We start from the raw sequence: 23,373 nt of genomic DNA on the forward strand, positions 1-23,373 counted from the left end.
CCTTAAAAAGGCCATCCTGACTTTTTTGGCAAAAACAGGCATTTGTCCCGATTGCTCCTGACAACTTGATCAGTTTGTCCCACTTTTGTTAAAAAAAAAAGTGGGGTGTGGAGGAGAGGGTGGGGGGCAAGCGGCAATGCTAGCCCTGCACGGGGGGGGGAGAGAAAGCTCGGGTGAGCAGCCCCCAGCGCTGTGTGGGAAGGGGAGCTCAAGACCGCTCCCTGGCGGGGGAGCCTTGGGGGACTTGGACGAGCATCTTGGGTCAGCCCCGCACAGGGGCGGGGGAGGACTAACCCCAGGCAGTGTTCCATTTTCCCTTTGGGAAAGATGGTCACCCCAGCCATTGACTTAAATAACATCACAAACTATTATTTTCAGAGCACCAGAATCCAATACCCTTACACTTGTTGAGACTTATGTTACATTCAGGAATACTCCTATAGGTCTTAATGGGAGAAATCATAGAGAAATATACACCACTCTGGCAGTATAAAGGGGTCTTAAAGTGCGTATAAATGCAAATTAGGCCAATTTTAAGACCCTTTTGTGTCTGAAAATAAAGGAGAATCAGGCCCATCATGAATAGACGTGGCAGCATCTATTCCCATTAGGAAAAAACATTCTTAACCCATGTGCCCATGACCCATGACTTTTGGAATGTGGCCCAATGGAAGATCTGGGTGGGGCTCCACGGGGGGCACTTCCACTCACTGCACAACTACGGTAATCATAGATCACATTTTACATTTTTAAAAAGTTCTAGTACCTACAATTGCAAAGAAAAAATTTCAAACATGAACCACATGCACAGCAAAGCTGTGTTGAATTTATGGCAGACGGAACCTGAAACAATAACTATGGGAGATGTGAACTCCTCCCATTCACCACAACGGGGTGGCTTCTTTTGTCAATGTTTATTTATTTTACCAATGGAAGTGAGGGTACATGAGCCTCTCTCTCCAAATCCCAGGAGACATGAGAACAAAAACTCATGGGGCTTTTGGCGAGGCAGAGATTATTTAAGTGCCTCTGAAACAAATGTATGCATGGAGCCCATTTGCTCTCCACTTGCACTTAAATACTCATCTGAAGTAGCACCACCTCAAAGAGTCACGAATAACTAGAGGAGAACAAATCTATCCGTGGACTTCAGGCAAGTCATGCCATGGACAAGCCAAGAGCCAACCATGATGGAAAAGAAATAAGGAAAAGGAAAGGGGAGCAGGTTAGATGGTTGTAGCAGGAAGACAGCTAGTGTGGAGTTAGGAATTACTGCTGCACCAGCCAAGGGTGCTGGAACATTGTGCATAGTGGAGGTGCTGATAGCCATTGAACCAAACTGTAAATCCTGTATACTTCAAGCCAGGGGGTGCAGCAGCATCCCCAGCACCCCTAGTTCCAGCACCTATGGCACCAGCAGCCTCTGACACTTCTGCAGGACAGCAGCCCCAGAAACTAATTTGACATGGAAAAATGTTCAACCACATGTCTTTCCTGACTAATAAATGAGATATCACATTCCTTGGTTTCTCTAGTCTACAAGTGAAAACGTGTTTAAAGTGTGCCTTTAAATTCAGTTTATAAAAGAAGCGACAGCTAGTATAAGATAGTTTTGCCTAAGGCCTGAATGAAAAGGTGTTTTTCAGATTTCCTTTCCCAACTACCCTAATAAAATCATAACCTCCTTAATTTAAACATAACATGATTAAATGTAACATTAAAGGGCAAAGTGTCCAGTTGGAGCAACTTCTCTAGATGGCGTACAGCAGGAATAAAGGTTGGATTCAGATTCATTACATAACTTTACTAATGGCTGCAGGAAGGGGTTAACGGCAAGATAATTGTATGTGCAGATGTTTCACAGATGATAAATTGGGAGGAGTTGTGAACACTAAGAAAGACAGAAAAATAATAAAAGGGGACCTAGAGAAGTTAGAAACATGGGCAGAAAATAAAGTGAAATTCAGCATGGGAAAAATGTAAACTAATCCATCCGGGAAAAATAATTCAAAACAGTCAGTCACTTGAAGAGAGAAACCTTAGCAGCAATGATATGGTAAGAGACAGATCACAGCCAGTGTATGGAATTGTGGCCTCACATCTCTCCTTGATGGCCACTGGTCCCCAGTGACACTGCAGTAGATGAGTGACTGAGTTACTTTGGTGCCCCTTGTTCGCCTTGTGCATGGTTTTATGCCAAAAGAGGACAAGTTTGTCATATACTTCCTTTTCTAGTAGCAAACTCTCGACACCTGACCAAAAAAAAAAAAAAAAAAAGAATTCTGTCGCTACCTAAAATTTGCATAGTTGGGTGTTACTTGAAAACATCAAACGCAGCAAATTGTAAAAACCAGGCCAGAAAAGATTGAGTTAAGCCTCCATGCCAGAACAAAGAGAAAAGGAAAAAGAAATCTGTGAGCAGATCACTTATTTCCCAGGCTTCAAGCACCCGTCAAGTGTGCTTGTCATTCATCAACCAATTCTCATCTGTCCTCAGTGTGGACTCTCTAACCACAGTCCATTTTGAGGGGGAAAGCTGAAGACTTCTTTGAAGGAAAATCAAATATTCTAAACATACTACAGAAGGGCAAGATGAGGAGAAACTCCTAGGTGGTGGGACAGAAAGTTCACAGAAGCAGTGCCAAGGAAAGGCAGGAACATTTATTTGACATAAAGGGTAGGGTAGGATCTTAACTTTGAATTGCTACTACAAGTTTTGTTTTCAAGAAAGATAGTCAAATAGGTTCACTCCTCTGAGGAATCAGCCTGACTTAGACAAGGCAAAAACATATAGTTTGAACTACAATCAGGGATCCATGTGTAGGCAATTCAGTTACTGTTGCATTTGCTGTGAATTCATCCCATTCTGCAGAATTATGCTCCTGATTCTAAGCTTCCATTTTTAAAAAGGATGTTTCCAGACCTCACATTGAAAATAACCTTAACTGGGACTGTTTGCATAGTAAGGTCTCTGTCATCCCCAAAACCACAAAAGGAAGCAGAAGATATTGTGCCTTGGAAACTCTCATCCCGAGGCGGACATTTTCAAAGATTTGCGAAAGATTGTAGCCTTAATTCCCAGTATCTTTAAAAAGAGGCCTTCGGCTATCTCCCCACAAGTCACTTTGAAAATACAGGAGCTATAGACCAACATGTATTTGTTTTACTTGTTCTCTGGCATGGCAAAATCCACCTTCATTTTGGAAACAAGTATACTTTTGTATTAAAGACAGCCTCCATTAAATAGACAGCGCTGAAGGTACTTTGGCAGGTGAAAAATAACTCACTGATTTGCTAGGCTAAAGCATTCTTTGTTTTTCTTCCATGTTGAGTGAATTTCTATGATACCACATTGTGGGGTTTAAGGAAAATTGTTTCTCTAGCTTTGGATTGTCCTTCTCTAGCACTGTCCTCTTACTTGCTTTATTGATTATTACACAACACAGTTGAAAACTATCTGACAGGCCTGTACTAACTTGGATATTAAGGACACCTTTCAGAATTACCTATGAGTTTAGGGCCAGATTTTGAAAGGTATTTAAACACTTACATGTCAGTGGGAGCTAGGCACCTAAATACCTTTAAAATACGCCCTTTCCTGTATTTATTTATCATTTTCAAGGTTTTTACTTCCTTTTTCAAGGTTATATTTTTTCAAGCCAATTATCAATAATTTTCACCCAGTGCCCAATACTATCTATTATGTTTGTAGACTTTGGGTGTACAAACAGTAGAAATCTTCTGTAAATTTGTACAGTTGCCAGCTACAGCTCAACATCCAGGCCTTGCAGAGACTTCTTTCTCAGGCTTTTATTGCCAAGATACTTTAAAAAAAAAAAGACTACATTTATCTCTGGTGTAACTCTAATGAAGTCAGAGATGTTGCACTACAGATTAATTTGGTGCAGTGTGTCTAAAGAAACATAATTTCACAGAAAATCAAAGGCCCAGTGAGGCAGAACAAAAAATATACACTTCAATGTAAATCCTCACACTCTCTCTCAACAGTCAAGGCTTTTATGGCTGTTCTCCTGCCTGCCTCTAGTTTCATAACACTTATCCCAGATCCACTGGAACTGACTTGTTTAGACTTCTTTTCCCTGGCTCCTTCTTAAACACCGTGATCTCCAACCTTTCCTTGTTGACTTTCCATCTCAGTTTACTCCCTGGTCCTGCATCCCCCTCCACTGCTATCTCAGGCCTGACCTGCTCTAAGCCTTGGTTTTCCCTAGTCCCTATCCCCTCTAATTCTTTGAGAGCTTCATCTGCATAATTAAGGACCATATTTGTATGACATCTAGTCTGTTTTAATGGGACAGTTGACATGCAACAAGCTCCTTTATAAAACTGATGTCTAAAGGCTCAACAGAAATGGTGCCATCTTCTGCATGTTCATGGAAAAATGCCAACAGCAGACAAGAGAGCTGTAAGAGAAGATGTCTGTAACCTAGACTGAGACACTTGTAGCATTTTGTCTTTATGACAAGTGAAAAGATGTGTTGCATTACAGACCGCAAAACTTTTCCACTTAAAGTTCTGCATATCTCCTTCCACTTAATGATTTCACAGTGCTTTGTAAGTAATGAGTTAAGCCTGTGAGGTTTATGACATTATCTCCATTTTACAGCTGGAGAAACTGAGATTCAGGGAAGTTAAGTGGGTTGCTCAAGTCTGTAGCAGAGCCAGGAGCAGAGGTGTGCTGTCCTGGCTCTCGGTCTTGCGTTCTAACAAGTAGAAAAGTAATCCTCTCCCAGCCAGTTGTACGTCCTTCTGGTAGATATCAGGCATACTGCACAGGACAAGCAGGAAGGAGTCTGTGATCTGTGGATGTATATCTGGCCCAATACACAAAGCTGTAGTTTCTGTCTCCCTTTATTATACTGGCATTGTAGCCTGAAGAGCACATGGAGTGTTCCAGACAAAGTAATTCCTTTTAGACTATCTGAGAGTCTAGCAGAAGTCGAATGATCTCCTCCCATCCTCCGGTGAATAGTTCTTTGATGAGCTGACACAAAATATCATCCTGCAATATAAAATGAGAGCACTGGGCTATCCACTAAGCATTGGCCACCTCCCCACTAACTCACGGCAGCTGAGCATAGTCTCTAGAACTATGCAAAAAAATTTGCTTCACTTTCAACATACTGAATATCAGCATTGTTTCAAGCTCAATGTGCACTTCCTAATCAATTATTGTTCCTTCAAAACACTTTTGGTGACTTTTTTTTAATTTGCGCTTTTTCTGGATATCCGTGAACATCAAGAGGCTGCAAAAAAAAATGCATTTTGAGTTCAACCTGAGTTTGTGAGGACAGGCCTCATGAGCAAATCAAATTCATGTAAGTACACAAGTCCCACGGGTTCTAGTTCTGGAAAAACAATGAATCTGTGTGGATATTCAGAAAGCCCCTGAACCCGAACCTTGCAAAATGGCCTACAGATGGAGGTGTTTTCAGTTGGATTCACAGCAACTGTAGGACAGACTCCACCTGAGTAAAGCTTTGGTGTTCTTCATGGAATTGTCTGCCTTGAAACACAAGCCTTTGGTATCTAAAGTCCCTACACAGTCTTCTGTAACTGTCCATCATTCTGGGTTCCCATAGAGGCAACAGACTCCCCAAGTATCCCATAACCCTCTACCAGTGAATTTAGTTGGCATCCATACATTGCATGGTGAAATATAGGATATCCATTAGTGCAGGGATGCTAAATCTGCCTATACACTCAAAAACTCTGGTTTCTACAACATGTTTTACAGAATTATCATTTCAGCTGCCATTAGGCCAGAGCACCCTTCTGCCTTGTTTGAATGCCAGTATAAGTTATATAGTCACTGATCAGTCCTGCAGGGTTTGGATGATTTCCTGTCCAATCTGAGTTCAACAATTCTGATGACCAAATGGACAAGATGGTGTCTTAGTTGGTCACAAATATTAACACAGGATAGTTCCAGTTCAAGCATTACCAGTCAGATATTGAGCCATGTAGACAGCACACTGAAGTTGGGTGTGATACTTCTGAGCCTGCCTAAACTGGAGTTTCCTCTAAACCTGAGCCTGCTTAAACCTGATGAGTCATCCCTGAGCCAAAGGATGTGATGAGTCATGAGAGGCAATTACCTGCTGGTCTTGTGATAGGCCCCACACTATTCAACCAGGGTGTAGCTAATTCACAGAGCATGACCCACTCAGGTGACCCAACTCAGGCATATAGGCACCTAAGGGAAGCATCCTCTCCACTCAGTTCAACATCACTAGCTAGATGGGAGCATTCCCGACAGCCTGCCCTTGCTCCTGCTTCTGCTCCAGTCTGCTCCTGCCTCAGCTGGTGGTCCAGCAAATCTGACGCTGGGCAGCTTAAACAACTTTCTCAAAAGACATAAGCAAAGCCACCAGGGCCAGCTTGGTTAGGGTAGCTGATATCAGAGCGTGTCAGACATGGGGATTTTGCTGAGTGGGAGAAGGTTTGGTCCAGAGTTATTTACCCTTCCTCTGACTGCTTCATCACTTGGTGTATGAATTGTTGCAGAGTCCACAGTGGTTGCTGCTTTATGAGATACTTTAGCAACTTTTCCATCACTATTTTCTTGGTCTTTCATACTTTCAGCTCCATCCCACAGAGCTTGGTATCCCACGACCTCAGGTACGATGTGCAACAAGTCAAAGTGGCCAAGGCTTGGGATCAGCCAGGTGGGGGAGGGAAAACTAACAAATTTGGGGTACAAAGCCTTGCAATTACAAACAGAGGCTTCTTGCTGGTTCTTCTTTCCCTCCTCCTGAAGGAGTCTGGCTCCCAGAACTACCCAAATTCAGAGACAGAGAATAACCTTAAAAGGCAGCCTCTTAATGGAAATTCTTTTAATGGAGCCACTTGTTTCCACTGAACTCAGCCACAATCCACAACTCATGGCTTAGTTCACTGACAATCCCTGCAGAGTGCAACTACCTCTTGCAGATAAAGCAAAAATAAAAATCATGTAACTATTTTTAAATCCCAAAACAAGCAGCTCACATAGGCTGGATTTTAGCCAATGTCTTCCCTTATCCTTTTATCTGAAAATACTTAGAACATGTACTACATCTTCAAAGTGCTTCACGCATATTAACTAATTAACTGGAGTGGGTGAATGCTGAATGACAAATGCCAGGGAACTACACGTGTTGGATTGCTCTGTAATTTTGATCAATGTGCTCTCCACTTCTCTGACATTGGGTTCTGCCTGCCATTCAGCAGGTCTTTAGCCTTATGAGGCACCTCATGCCAAAGTCTGGCAGCTGACAGCCATGTGTGCCTGTGAGTGTTTAAACATAAAGTAGTTGCTCTCGCTGCTACATGCTAGTACACTTTAATCTCCAAAATCCTAACAGAAGTAAATAGACTAAGAATGTAATTTATGAAGAAGAGAGAGAATCAGATACCTTGCAGTCATTCTTTTCCTTGTAGGACTTGTCATTCTTACTGTGGCTGACTTGCACTAAAGACTGATAAACCTTCTTACCAGTTGGATCTCATGTTTTAGAGCCAAAGGGTTAAATTCCCCTCTGGAGTAATTGCATTGATTTCAATCAAATTACACAAGGGCTGAATTTGGTCCACAGTAATCAAACAGTAAACTGTGAGGTTTTTAAAGTTTTGGCATTCAAAATATCAGGTTCAATCTCCAATCTAACAGGTGGATGAAAGAAAGCTCCAGTTGTGTCTCTTAATGTGAGATATTTTTGCTCTGCCATTTTAGAGGTAGCTGGAATAGAACAAAGGTGTGATACACCTCTCCCACCCCCTGATTCAGAATCATGTGGATGGGTAGTGGTAGCAGATTTGTAAGAGCAGCTGTAAAGTCTGCCCTGGTGTTCTTGGCAAGGTGTGAAAGGATGGTCCAAACATCCTTTTCACAAAGAAGTAGAAAATGAGATCTTCTGGAGAAGAGTCAGTAGTTCTGTAATCTTCAGTCTGGGAAAGGTCCGGGAAACATGTAAGAGACTTTAAGGAACTCCTCAGATCATGATCCCTTCTTATTAGCATTGTCAGGTAAATCTCCTGCCTCCTTTGTTTTCATGCTGGTTTGGGTTGTGAATCCATCTGGAGAATTAAAGGCCCAGAAGTGCCTCCTTTGAGGATCAAAGCACCAATAATGCTGAATATCTCGGTGCAACTAGCAGTGACAAGTGTGACAACAAAGCCAATGGCTGGAGCCGTAGCTCCTGCACATCAATGCTCATGTTGCTGGGACCTCCCATCAGGCTTGGGATTGAGAGGCTTCCTTAACTAGTCAAAGTGTGTGGTCCATGAAAAATCCATGTGGTGAAAGGCATTCATTAGACCATACAGATGATCATACTGTGCCTATGTCCTGGGCTTTGACCCAGTGTTTAATTTGTAATGAAAGAGGTGTCAGAATTCAAGCAATTAAGTGCTGGGGCTCAAGGAATTTTTTTACATTCATAACCGACACAGCAAGCCCAGAGGTGCTGGAGCTAAGAACTGCCAAGCCCAGAGGTGCCGGGGCTCAGGCCTGGCAAGCCCTGGCACAAATTAAGCACTGCTTTGACCTAAGAAGAATGCAAAAAGGAGAGTTGAGTGAGTGGAAGCCTCAGGAAGGTCCAACAGGTGTCGAGAACATTCTCAGGTATACACAATAGTGAGATGGTTACCCAATGGTGAGGTGTGCTCTTCTCCAAATGCAGGCCTTGACCTGTGCTTGCCGGAAAGAGCGTCACTTTGACCACCATGCTGGAACTGAGAGCTGGAGGGAATTTACATCAGGATTCAGAGGATTTTGAAACTTCCAGATAGCCCTCTGACTCTGATGCATAGGGAGCTTGCAAAGGCATTTTGATTGTATTGGAACTCTGCCATGGGGCTTATTCAGTGAGGCCTGTACTGAAACAGAAAACTCCAGTGTACAGTCCCAAGTATCAGCAAGAAACTTCACTCAGTTCTGCCACTTTCCAGGACTTCATCCTCAAGGCCTACCAGGGTAAGTCAATCCGAATTACAGGCTGTTTTGAAAGATGCTAACTAAAGCATGATGTGTTCTCCATAAGCCATGATGACTTGAGGCAACATCTGCAAGCAGAATTTGCATTCAGAAACACTGTGGTTCATCGCAAACAATAATTGTGATCGTCTGTGACTTTCTAGTCAATTCAGGGCACTGCTTGAAGCCTGATGGGTTGAATCTGAGACATTCTGGAGACGGAATGCACGCATACACACAAAGAAATAAAGTAAAAAACTGCAAGGACAAAGGCTGACGTGGTGCGCTGAAGTCTGAACACATATTGTTATGGATACTAATATGTGATTAGAAACAAAAGCAGGCTCCACTGCTTTTTCCCTCCACTAGAGATATAGTACTGCAGCAAGGGACAATTTGTATCTATGAGAAAGCAGCAGCATATTGACAGAAGCTGAAGTCATTGAAGAGACTCTTCTTTGTGTTTTGTTGTTGTTGTTTTGTCCTTGGAATTAAACGAGGTAACTACAAAAAAAAATCAATTATTTTGTATCATACCCTGTGATGGGGCTTACCAACCCCTCACTAATTCTTGGGGAGTGATGGAACAGTACTGGGCCAAGAAGGCCCCGCCCTCAGCAGCTGCAGAGCATGCTTCAAAGGGAGAGCCTGCTTAAAAAGGGACTCTGCCAATCAAGCAGGGGGAGAATGAAGAGGTTGTCTGCCGGAAGGAAGCCAGTTAGTAGCTTTTGAGACAGAGGAATCTGCAGGGTAAGGGACCTGACCCCTTTTTCTTTCCCTTTCTCCCTGACAAGGGGGAATAAATGGACACTGAGAAGGAAGATGGGAAGGCTCTACTGATTATTTGAATTATTGAAACTGTTTGAGCAGCTCTCTGCACTGGGAGGGAAGCAGAGTGCCATGATCATACCCCAAAAGGAGGAGACAACAGGGGAGGTAGGAAGTGGTCCAGGGAAGTTGGTCTGACGGATGAGCTAAAGGCAACTGAGACACTCCTCACTCTTTCCTCCTTGGACTCTGGTTTGCGACCTAGTGAAGAAGGAAGGCCTGGGTCCCCCTACCCTTCCCTTTGTCTGACCAGGAGAACCCAGGGATTGCTGAGGAGTGACAGACTATAACTCAGCAGCCAGGCCCTCAGATTATCTGGCAAGGCCATCCCAGGACTTTAGGGAGTGTTGAGTTGTGGCTGCCCACTAGGCCTGCTAAACCCTAAGTGAAGCCCACAGCATACCCCAACAAAAAGGAAGCAGGGATTGCCAGAAAGATTCTTCAAACCAAGGAAAGAATCAAAGAGGACATTTCATCAAAATGAGCACTGCAGCTGCAGAAGGCAACACTACGATAGAGGTGGTCAAAAAATGAGTGTCAAAATTGGCTTTGTGACCAAACAAACATTTTTGTGGACAGCATCTACGGTCTTTGAAGAATTTCAGTTTTTCATCAGAAAACCAAAAATGTCTGTTCAACATTAATCTGTGTCCCCTACATCTGCTACAGTGCCTCATGGGAGTTGTAGTTTGGATACTACCTGCCCCCGTTTTCCTTTATGGGCTGGGCTCTGCAGTTGGACTACATCTCTTATGAGGTACCATTATCATATCATGCACCATGCCAGTTAAACCAGAGGGGAGACTGCAATGTATTATGGAAGATACTGTCCAATCAGGTAGTTTGGGCAGTTTTGGGCTAAAAAATTTCAGTTTTCACCTGCAATGCATAAAAACAAAAATCAAAATGGTCCATTCAAAATTTTGACAAAACTGAATATTTTTTCATTTGCATAAACATTTTCTGGGGTGGGGTGACAGATTTCCAACCAGCTCTATTCTTCACATGCAGTATTTGTAGTAGAAAACATATTCAGGGCTGTGGTGGATACATGCCCTACAGCCTCAGCAGCAAATGTCACCAGTCCAACAGCTCAGCACTTTCAGCTCAGGATTTTCCATCCCTGGTTTCAATCAGGGAGTCCAGACCAAGATGCAGAGATTAGTTACGCTACTCTGATATGTTACAATCCTCTACACTCAGCATTTGTGTTAGCCATAATAAAGCAGCAATGGAATGAAATATACTAAAAGGAGGGATCTGTCATCATTCTACCATTAGACACCATATAAATGAATATGGAAATTTTAAATTAAGAATGAACTGCTGTTAATCTTATGACATAATCTTCTTCTGCCTTAATTATTAAAAATAAACCTGAACACGGTAATTAAAATGCAATGATTTCTTTAAAGATATCTTGATACTCAAGATAATTTACAATCATTTTGAAAAAAACAACAACCCAGAGATAACTTGAATTGTGCCTCCGTGCATTATGTATATATTAAGAAACCACCTATCTAATCACTACTGTACATTTTCAGGATTGCAATGGTAAATATGTAGAAAGAAAACTTACTTCTTCCTCCTCTAAGCCAGTGAGATCCCAGAAGTAACCTAGTCTCATCTGTAAACGCTTCCATTGTTCAAGAAACATGGTAGCTTCAACAACAAAAACAACAACAAAACACAGTTAGATTTTAAACTATAAACTCAATGTATTATTAATAACAATTAATTATTATTATTATGTACTCTTTGCAATTCAGTATTATCTACAGGCCCAAGTTCTGTGAGGGACCTAATGTGCTAGGTGCTGTACAAATAGAGCAAGAGATAGTTCCTATCCGAAAGAGCTTGTAATTTCATAGGCTGTGGCTACACTTGCCCTTTACAGTGCTGCAACTTGCTCGCTCAGGGGTGTGAAAAAACACCCCCCTGAGCACAGCAAGTTACAGCGCTGCAAAGCGCCAGTGTAGACAGTGCCCCAGTGCTCGGAGCTAATCCCCTCGTGGAGGTGGAGTACCAGGAGCACTGGGAGAGCTCTCTCCCAGCGCTGGCGCGCGACCACACTCGCACTTCAAAGCGCTGCCACGGGAGCGCTTTGAAGTTTCGAGCGTGGCCATGCCCTTAGAGTTTAAGGCAAGAAGCCCTCACCAGATCACCTAGTCTGACCTCCTGTTTATCACAGGACACCAACACCACCCAGCACCTGCACACGAAGCCCAACAACTGAAATTAGCCCAATCTAAACAGATAACAGACTACAGGTCGGAGAAAGAAAGTATTAGTCTGATTTTGCTGATTGGGAACAGAGTTTGAGGAGCTTGCACAAGGGCACTAAGGAATTCTATGTCGGAACCAGGAGCTGAATCCAGATCTGCTTTTCCCACAAGACCATCTCTCTCAATGTACCTTGTGCCATTCTACAGTTTATGGACTCAAAATATAGGGAGACAAACTCCAAATCTGAATACTCAGCCACAACTTTCCAGATAGAAGATTTGTAACTATTCCCAATTAATCAGAAATAGAGGACAAAGTTAGAAATAGGCTACTTCTGAAAAAACCCTAAGTACCTATTGGTAACCGGAAAACTTCAGCAATCCTCATGGGGCACACCATATGGGTACTGAGGATGTCTTTTATCCTGGCATGCCTAACAGTGTTATAGTTGAGCATTTTTGATCCATTTAACCCAGCCATGTGAGGTGTTAGACTCAGAGGGTATGCCTACACTGCAGTGAAACACCGTGGCTGGCCAATGGCAGCTGACTTGGACTCATGGGGCTTGAGCTGTTTAACTGCAGTGTAATCATTCAGGCTCAGGCTGGAGCTCAGACTCTGGGTCCCTCCCTCCACCACAATTTTACAGCTCCACAGCCCAAGCCCTGTTGACACAGGCCAGCTGCGGGTGTATCACTGCAGTGTCGTCATACCCAGGGTGATTTTCCCATAAGTGGTGGGACACAAATTCCACCTCCTGCCTTTCTTTCCCTTTTCCTTGACACTAGGTGGCATATGCTGTGGTGCTTCAACTCTTCTCATGTTTAGACTCTTCTGCCCTTCTTCCCATAATTGTTGCTTCTTCTTGACAGCCTGTTTTTTTGTGGCTTTTGATTGTATGTTGTGGAGTCATGTCCATCTGTGCAAAGTGGGTGTGCAAACATTATTGAACCAGAGTAGTACTTTACTCCCACTATGCAGAGGCAACATATGGGGGGGGTGTCACGTTGGGTCAGATCCCCCCCAGATTTCTCAGGCCACCTATCACCAGGATGTCCATCAGTGAGGAAACAGTGGCCCCCTCTGGCGGCAGCACTCACTGTTTGGCTGCACAGGTTGGGAAGGGAGGAAGCAGCAGGGGGCTGGCTGCACGCTGAGCTCCCACCCCTGCTACATGGGACTGCTTCTCCTTCCCTGCTGCTGGAGGCCCAGCGCTTCTCGCTGCCTGCTTTGCAGACCTCCCACTGAGGGGAGCCAGTGGGGCATCTTCGAGATCGGGAAGAGGAACTGCGACACGGTGTTCAGCACCAGGCAGCTCAAGTGGAGCCCCATTCAGCCCAAGAGCCCTGGGCGGTGAGTGCGGGGAGCAGGTTGTGGGAGGGGGAGAGTGGGAAATGAGGTGTAGACCCTGCTGTGGCCTCCAATGTGCCTACCAAGGAGAAGGTGATTTGGGGGTGTCATATTCCCCCGTCCAAGAAAAAGGGACTGATAATTCTCCAACTTCTTGTTATCTGAGACAATCCAGCCCAAGCACCATCCCACCCTGGTGCCACCCTGATGGCACATGGGGAACTGTGCATCCCAGCTGCGTTGGGACTTCTGTTGGTCTTGTTTTGAACACTTGCTAAATTGATTGAGGATAGTTCAGGCAGGGAGGGATGTCTGAAACTTCTGAGAGGCTTGGCAGCCACAGGGCAGTGAGCAGCAGGAGCGGGAGGAGGTAGATGATAGTGTATGTTGTCTACACACATATCAAGTTTCAGGGGGTGCAGGCAGAGGCAACACTTGGGGCAGTCATGTGCTCCCACAGAACCTTTCAATTGTGCCAAGGTTACATGTTGCCTCTCTCACTATGCATTCACCCTGCACAGATGTAGATAATTGTACAAGGTGCAAAGCAATGGGGAATTAGATCCAGATTCTTTTGACAGTGGTCACCTTTGGTGTGAGTGCCAAAGCAAGGTAAAACTGGGAAGCATTCTGGTGCCCATGACGAACCACATAACTTCAGACTGCATAGATGAGCTGACTGAATATAGATGAGCTGATTGAATTTTAATCTGACCTTACACTGGGCTCACCCAGACTTTTAGTGATGGGTGACTTCAGTGTCTAACCAGACAATAGAACTTCAGAGTTGGCTCAAGATCTCATTGCTGCCAAGCCAAGCATGGGAGTTTCTAAGTCAAAATGTTCTGGCTGACAGATCTTGTGAAATATGGGGAGGAAGGAAGAAATCTTTTCTTCACAGCTGTTTCCCTTCAATGAACTCCATCGCTGAAGAGATAATTCAGCCTGATGCCAGAATTATTCTGTCTATTAACAAATTCTGATACAGGGAGTTGCACTATAGTCAAACAAATATAAAAAGTACACATCTGACAGATGGAACGGTCATAAAACCAGAGTAAAAAGTGTGCTCTAGAGCCAGATTTTCAAGAACTCAGAGCAAAATTTTCAAATGTGCAACATTCACAGTTAAGGTCAGATTTTTCAAAATATCTCAACTCCCATTTAGGCACTGAAATGAGTGGCCAGATTTTCATGAGTCTGGTACCCAAAGTACTGAGCTGTTTTGAAAATCTGGCCCAGATTGTGGATGTTCTGCTCTTTTGAAAAATCTGACCTGTAGGGGACAGTGAATATCATATTCTCTGCATAAGTCCTCTCACCTTATAGGAATCTAAAAGTCACTGCAGGCTGCTCTTGAAGAACTGGCAGACAACAGAGAGCATTTTAAACATGTGACTGACTGTACACATAACTTAAGCCTAGATATTCAAATAATTGTTATTTTTACTCATCCCTTATGGAGAACACAGTGCAAATAAAAATAATGTTTAACATGTTCTTGGGGTTTAAAGGACTTTCTGGAATAACTATAGAAAAAAACCCACAATGATTTTGTAGGTGAATTTGTGCCTTTGTTCCCTGTTTAGCTCAAGGGAATGAAAATGGTAGCATTTACCTACTTTAATTGGTTGGGCTAGATACACGAATGGTGTAAATTAGAATAATGTAAATTGCTGAAGTACTGCCTGTTTTACACCAGCTGAAAAATTCAATTGTTCAACTCTCCTTCTTCCTCTGAAATTGCTTAACTGCGAGCGGAAACTTGACATCTCAGAACATCAATGGCTATAAGCACAATTGGCCGGGCGTGATGTTCTTTTTTGGTGTAAATTCTCAATGAATATGGGGCATTGATAAATGGAGTTGCTGAGTTCATGAAGATATTTAATGAGGTGTCCCATCAAGTAACTGGAGCGTACTTCCTTTAATGATATTAACCGTAACAAATCTCTCCACCTTTCCCAAGAAGGGAGAAGGCTGAAAGGATAAAAGGTGGATTCTTCTGCACAGCCCTCACCATGAAAAGAAGCCAGCTCAGCAGAGCACAAATACTATATTGTTCCCTTTTTAAGCATAGTAATAGTGAGTAATAATGCATGACAGTTTCCCCATCACTACATCTTACAAAAAGTGATTCAAGCAATGTTTATTCAAGACACTATAAGAGAAGCTGGTTTCAGGTATGCAAAGAACAGTAGAACTGTCAGTCACCAAACTGAAAGCTAGATAGAAGGAATGCGCTCTGCTACTTGCAGGGCAGCAATAATATGGTGTAATGTAATGCTCAATATGCAAGCAGGGCAGGGTTAACATAGGGTACTTGGTTTTGCTTTGCTGATGCTGATAGATGATGGGAGTATTTTCTTGCACTGACAAGCTCAGTTATCATAGTCCCAGCACAAAGAATTTTCCAGTCTGTGGGAAAGGTTTTTTTTAACGACAGGATATGGCTCAGAAAAGATTTTATTATCCTTAAGTGTCATTTTAAACCAGTACATAAAGAACTGTTTGTTCTTTTCTATTTCACTACAAACTTCAGTCTTTTCATCTCATTTCTGAACATGCAGACACAGCATATGTCAACAGTATACTTCACAAACCATCTTGTTGATGCTGAGGGAAAATTGCTGTGAATACAATTACACTGGAAATGATCATTTGTATAGATGTAAGGGTTTCCTTTTTCAAGCAAGACTGTCTTAGGAAACACACTTAGAATTATAGAATCATAGAAGATATGGGTTGGAAGAGACCTCGGGAGCTCATCTAGTCCAACCCCCTGCTCAAAGAAGACCAACCCCAACTAAATCATCCCAGCCAGGGCTTTGTCAAGCCTGACCTTAAAAATCTCTAAGGATGGAGATTCCACCACCTCCCTAGGTAACACATTCCTGTGCTTCACCACTCTCCAAGTGAAATAGTTTTTCCTAATATCCAACCTAGACCTCCCCCACTGCAACTTGAGACCATTGCTTCTTGTTCTGTCATCTGCCACCACTGAGAACAGCCTAGCTCAATCCTCTCTGGAACCCCACTTCAGGTAGTTGAAGGCTGCTATCAAATCCCCCCTCACTCTTTTCTTCTGCAGACTAAATAAGACCAGTTCCCTCAGCCTCTCCTCATAAGTCATGTGCCCCATCCCCCTAATCATTTCCATTGCCTTCTGCTGGACTCTCTCCAATTTGTCCACATCCTTTCTGTAGTGGAGGGCCCAAAACTGGACACAGTACTCCAGATGTGGCCTCACCAGTGCCAAATAGAGGGGAATAATCACTTCCCTCGATCTGCTGGCAATGCTCCTAATAATGCAGTCCAAAAAGCCATTAGACTTCTTGGCAACAAGGGCACACTGTTGACTCATATCCAGCTTCTCCTCCACTGTAATCTCCAGATCCTTTTCTGCAGAACTGCCACTTAGCCATTCACTCTCCAGCCTGTAGCAGTGCATGGGATTCAAGGTTCCTCCCCCACTCTGAACGCTAGGGTACAGATGTGGGGACCTGCATGAAAACCTCCTAAGCTTATCTTTACCAGCTTAGGTCAAAAACTTCCCCAAGGTACAAAATATTCCACCCTTTGTCCTTGGATTGGCTGCTACCACCACCAAACAAATACTGGTTACTGGGGAAGAGCTGTTTGGAAACATCTTTCTCCCCCAAAATACTTCCCAAAGCCTTGCACCCCACTTCCTGGACAAGGTTTGGTAAAAAGCCTCACCAATTTGCCTAGGTGACTACAGACCCAGACCCTTGGATCTTAACAATGAATAATCCTCCCAACACTTGCACCCCCCCCTTTCCTGGGAAATGTTGGATAAAAAAACCTCACCAATTTGCATAGGTGACCACAGACCCAAACCCTTGGATCTGAGAACAATGAAAAAGCATTCAGTTTTCTTACAAGAAGACTTTTAATAGAAATAGGAGTAAATAGAAGTAAAGAAATCCTCTCTGTAAAATCAGGATGGTAGATACCTTACAGGGTAATTAGATTCAAAACATAGAGAATCCCTCTAGGCAAAACCTTAAGTTACAAAAAAGATACACAGACAGAAATAGTTATTATATTCAGCACAATTCTTTTCTCAGCCATTTAAAGAAATCATAATCTAACACATACCTAGCTAGATTACTTACTAAAAGTTCTAAGACTCCATTCCTGGTCTATCCCCAACAAAAACAGCATACAGACAGACAGAGACCCTTTGTTTCTCTCCCTCCTCCCAGCTTTTGAAAGTATCTTGTCTCCTCATTGGTCATTTTGGTCAGGTGCCAGCGAGATTACCTTTAGCTTCTTAACCCTTTACAGGTGAGAGGAGTTTTCCTCTGGCCAGGAGGGAATTTAAAGGGGTTTACCCTTCCCTTTATATTTATGACAGTACAGGACTCTGCATTGTCCTTGTTGAATGTCATCAGATTTGTTTTGGCCCAATCCTCCAATTTGTCTAGGTCACTCTGGACCCAATCCCTACCCTCCAGCATATCTACCTCTCCCCCGAGTTTAATATCATCTGCAAACTTGCTAAGGGTGCAGTCCATCCAGATCATTAATGAAGATGTTGAACAAAACCAGCCCCAGGACCGAACCCCTGGGACACTCCGCTTGATACTGGCTGCCAACTAGACATCGAGCCATTGATCACTACCCGTTGAGCCCAACGATCTAGCCAGCTTTCTATCCACCTTATAGTCCATTTATCCAATCCACACTTTTTTAACTTGCTGGCAAGAATACTGTGGGAGACCATATCAAAAGCTTTGCTAAAGTTAAGATATATCATGTCCACCACTTTCCCCATATCCACAGAGCCAGTTATCTCATCATAGAAGGCAATCAAGTTGGTCAGGCATGACTTGCCCTTGGTGAATCCATGTTGACTATTCCTGATCACCTTCCTCTCCTCCAAGTGCTTCAAAATGGTTTCCTTGAGGACCTGCTCCATGATTTTTCTATCTTGTATCTATCTTGTATCTATCTGAGACAGTACATCATTCATACTTTATCATTACACACAATGGCCAGAATTAAAAGCCAACAATTACCACACAGTGGAATTTTAATGACAAATTTGGAGGATGTGACAAAATAGACCCCTGTATTCACACTCTATGTACTATTGTAATAATCTTTATACAAAGGTATCATTTGGAAACTGGTAATTTGCTGGTCAGTATTGTCCTGGTAAAATATGTGGTATATAATGTGATGTTATAAGGTTCCTCTGTAAGGTGTTATTATCATATCTTCCAAACTTCACAGCCATGACCAAACAGAAGTTGGGAAACTGGTTTGTCTTAAACAAAGGAACCTGTGCTCTGCTTAATTAGTATTTAAGCAGTAAACAGAGTCATCAAGCAGGAAAGGAAGACAAAGAAAGTTCAAACAGGTGAAAAAACCAATTGGGAACAACCTTCCACATAGACTCTGTGTCTCCTGTTTCTCAGCTGGAAATGTTTTTCAAAAGGGGATCTAAGACTATATAAGGAACAAATACCCCAAGGCACCCTTCTCTCTCTCCCTGCCCATCACATTCACTGCACCTGAAGAGACAAAGGAAGCAGCCACTGGACTCTGGAGGGAGGGTTCTGACCTGAGAGAGTTTGATCAGTAATCTGCTGGAGCATATGGTGAAAAATTTGCTTTGCTACTAAGATAGCTTTTTAAGCGGATACCAGTAAACAGTTTATCTTTATTTTTCTTGTAACCATTTCTGACTTTTATGCCTCATTATTTATATTCACTCAAAATCTATCTTTCTGCAGTAAGTAAACTTGGTGTATTGTATTACCTAATCCAGTGTGTTCAAACTGAAATGTCTGTGTAACTCCATTTAGGAAAACAAGTTGTCCATGTATTATTCCCTTAAAGGAATAATGAACTTAATATATTTGCACTGTCCAGAAAAGGGCTGGGCAGTACAGGACATACATAGGGCGTTTCCAAATTCACGGTCCATTTTGGTGAATTTCATGGCCATAGGATTTTAAAAATCTTAAATTTCGTGATTTCAACTATGTACATCTGAAATTTCATGGTATTGTAATTGTAGGGGTCCTGATCCAAAAAGGAGTTGGGGGGGTCACAAGGTTATTGTAGGGGGTGTTGCAGTACTGCTACCCTTACTTCTGCACTGCTGCAGGCAACAGCGCTGCCTTCAGAACTGGAGAGCAGCAGCTGCTGGCCAGGAGCCTAGCTCTGAAGGCAGAGCCACCGCCAGCACCAGTGCAGAGTAAGGATGGCCTGGTATGGTATTGCCACCCTTACTTCAGCACTGCTGTCTGCAGAGCTGGGCCCTAAGTCAGCAGCCACCCCTCTCCAGCCACCCAGCTCTGAAGGCGGCACAGAAGTAAGGGTGGCAATATCGGGACCCCCCCTAAAATAACCTTGCGACCTGCCCTGCAACTCCCCTTTGTGTCAGGACCCCCAATTTGAGAAACACTGGTGTCTCCCATGAAATCTGTATAGTATAGAGTATAAGTACACAAAAGACCAAATTTCATGGGGGGAGACCAGATTTAATGGTCCATGATGTGTTTTTTATGGCTGTGAAATTGGTAAGACTCTAGACAGACATTTCTGGGGGTAAATCTGGAACTGGGAGTGTGTTGGGGTCACATGGCAGCCTAACCAAGGCTGGTAAGAGCCAAGGTGTAGCTGGCTGGCTGCAGCACACACAGAAACATAGCTGGGACTGATTTACGTGCTGGAAGCTATTTGGGAGCAGTCGAGGCTGCAGGCTACAGCAACAAGGCACTGTAAAGGACACCCGAGGTTACAAGGCAGGGTTGACATAGCTACTCATTAGTCTGGATTGTACTCTGGCATGTCAGAGAGGGTGGCCCTTATGTTCATGTCCACAGAAAGTGTCACCACATAGAACTATGCAGGAGTTCACTTGATGTAACTGATGAAAGTGCACTGGAATGGGCATACAACCCCAGAGAGCTGAGCTTATTTTACTCCATTTTTCTCGTCTAACTCTTCCTCCCAGCCTATTGGCATCATTTTATGGCATATTCAGGCACTGATTGTGCATATCTATTCTGTCAGATTGCCAATGTTGAGAGCATTTATTGCTCTGTGGTTTGGACACATTGCAACCTAGATATTCATGGTGAAACTATGATAGATACAGGTAGCAAATTTAAAAGCCTGTGCATTATATAGTCCATAACAGCAGATAAACCATGACACCTCAGTTTTCATAACACTCAACACAGTGTAATTTCTAGAGCTATTACTGAGCCACAAACTGGATCAGGTTAACAATGTTGTCAACTATCACAATTTTAATGTGAGTCTCATGATACTTGGTATGTTTTTCAAAGCCCCAACTCCTCGAGTCATGTGTTCACATGAGACTCATTTTTTAAGTAAGCTTCTACCTTAGAAAAGCTTGAAAATGCTCCGTAAAGGCTCAAAAGATTTTTTGACATTTCATAATTTTAAAGCCAATCTCATGATTTATGGGGCCTGACTCATGATCTTTGTTCACTTGGAGTTGGCAATATCAGGATAATATGGCTGCTTGGCCAAAGTTCTACACTCAGACTGAGGCTTTCCTGATGCAGTTCACAGTTCAGTTTACAGAGGTGCCCTCCAGAGACTGTTTTAAAAGACAACCACATCTGCATCTTTCACAATAAATAAGATCACTAGTGAGTGACTTTGCAGCAAGGCAAGCAAAATACAGTGCATTCAGGTGCCAGGACCTGGGAGAGGCCAACAGCAATGCAAGTAAGGAAGAGGTGTAAAATAGTAATTAGTGTCTATGATGCACTTTGAGATCCTTGGATAGGCAGATATTTTTGTTGTTATGGACAAATCTAGTATGTACACAGTGATTGCCACATGATATTTGGGGGAAAATCATGGATGAGTCTCAAAGTTTTGACAGAGTCATGGAGAAAACTGTCCCACATGGAATGCGCTCTGTGCTCAAATAAATCCCATTCCATGTGAAAGAAGACACTTGACAGCCTGCCCAGTATTGTCTCCCAAGCCTTGTGGAACCTGCAGAAGGTGCTCTCCATGCGGTCTCCACAGAGGAAAGATGTGAAGACGGAGCAGACTGGGAGCAGTATTAGGCAGGCTGGGGGCATGGGCAGAGGGACTCCTGGGCTGTATGTATTTATATACATATATTATATACAAAACACACACAGCCCATGGCTCCCTCTTCCCATTTTTATATACACCCAGCCCCCACCCCAGTGATCATAGAGACTGCCACAGTCAGAGGGAATCCCTGGTAATAAAGCTAGCTCCAGTCCTTGGTCATTGTGACGAAATGGGGGTTCTGTCTCTACCACTTCGGAATTTTAGATAATTTTATGAAACTGTATCATGCGTACTGTGTCATGTAAAGCCTATATGGATGTGGCTCTGACCTGAATTAGCAGGGTTGTGTTATGTCTCTGCCGGGACAGACACTAGTAAATAAGCTGCACTCAACGATCATCTTTTCAAAGTAAGATACGTTGTGACAGTGAGTTGGTTCTATCTGGGAGAAGACACTTCCTCTCCTTGTCTGAAGGGAAAGGGGGTTGGGAGTAATGGAAAATTACCAAAAGGCAGAACAAAAGAAGCAGGTGGCCCCAGCAGGAGTCTATAAAGGGACTCACGGGTGCTGGCAGGGGGAGAACTGGAGGAGAGAGCCATTTTGCACCAGATTAAGATGAGGGAGGCTGCTGCAGGGGCAGGAAGTCAAGGGGCAGAGGACTTCTGAGAGAGTTCAACTGTAAACCAGAAGCTTCACACCTTTGGGGTGGAATTCTATGAGAGGGGTGTTTTTAAATACTGGGGAGTCTGAAGGGTCAGCACTGTATCCAGAGGGGTTAGGTGGCTGAACAGCAAGTTCCAAGATTCAGAAGGGGTTGCCAGATAGGACATCTACATGCTGAGAGTATGCCTGGGGCCTCCAAGGTTGGGATAATGACTGGACTCTGTTCAGGCTCCTAGAGCTTAAAACACCACTGGGAATTCAGAGCACAGAAGCTTGGATTCCTCTCATCGCAATCCTAGTAGGTGGCCAGGAAGGGGAGGAAATCCAGTCCTCAGCAAAAGCCAGCACATACTAGCCTTTGGGGGCTTGCTAGCTCCACAAGGCATATGCAGCACATTTAATCCCCTAATGCCCTAAGCATAATAAAATATTAGTGCTCGACTACTGTACCATCGCAGCTTTCCTTTCTGTTACGAGTCCACAGACCTAACAACATTCCTAACATTCAAAACCATACTCACCCCAGAGAGCCATGAAAATGGAGAAGAAGACTGTGGCCGGGTTGTCAAATAAGTGGCTAGCGCGTGCCGTAGCACATGCAGTGCTGAGGTCCCAGTAGTCACAAGACTTGTCACAAAGAGGGCACATGGTGAACGCTTTAGGTTGGTCACACATCTCTTTACTATAAATAACAAATGCAAAGATGTCACAATGGATTTCTAATGAAAAGAAGGAGCATTTGTGTTTTGTCCTCTAGTGCATTCAGCCATTCACAGCTACTGCATGCTGTTACATAGTGCATGGGCTTGGAGGCTTCAGCACATGCAGGTACTGTGCTGAAGGAAAACCAATGCAAAATAATAAACCAATCTGATTGCTAGATTTTATTGGAGAAGAATTACTCACTAAAAATGTGTATTAAATATAATTAAAAGAAATCAAAGCGAACACTGACATCCTGAATCGGATGATCCAATTTGAGACACAGGAAATACAGATCAGCTTTTGAATGCATGAGAAAAAAAAGGATTAAATTTGCAGTGAGGTAAACTCCATGGGCCAAATTCTGGCTTCCCTTTGATAAAACACACGTCTCTAACATGGATTAACATCTCAAACAAGAACATGTGCTAAATGTCACATTAATCAGTGCATGAATTCTGGCCAAAATTATGCGGAATATTTGGCCATGTGCAAATAAGAGGAAATGTGGCTCCACAAATCTCCATACCACACTGTAAAGCTATTAAATGTACCCATA

At 43.3% G+C, this 23,373-nt stretch overlaps 1 protein-coding gene across 1 annotated transcript in view; it reads right to left on the reverse strand.

Moving 5' to 3' along the window:
- Nucleotides 1-23,373, reverse strand: part of ANO2 (anoctamin 2) — a gene marked incomplete at its 5' end in the record, with an annotated part of 265,818 nt that overhangs the window by 126,366 nt on the left and 116,079 nt on the right. The window contains 2 exons of the mRNA XM_084617062.1: nucleotides 11,388-11,470; nucleotides 22,634-22,794. Coding sequence (XP_084473188.1) covers nucleotides 11,388-11,470; nucleotides 22,634-22,794 — 244 coding nt within the window. The remainder of the gene's footprint in view (nucleotides 1-11,387; nucleotides 11,471-22,633; nucleotides 22,795-23,373) is intronic.

Source organism: Lepidochelys olivacea (assembly GCF_965140295.1).
Source record: "Lepidochelys olivacea isolate rLepOli2 genome assembly, chromosome: 1".
Lineage (NCBI taxonomy): Eukaryota > Metazoa > Chordata > Testudines > Cheloniidae > Lepidochelys > Lepidochelys olivacea.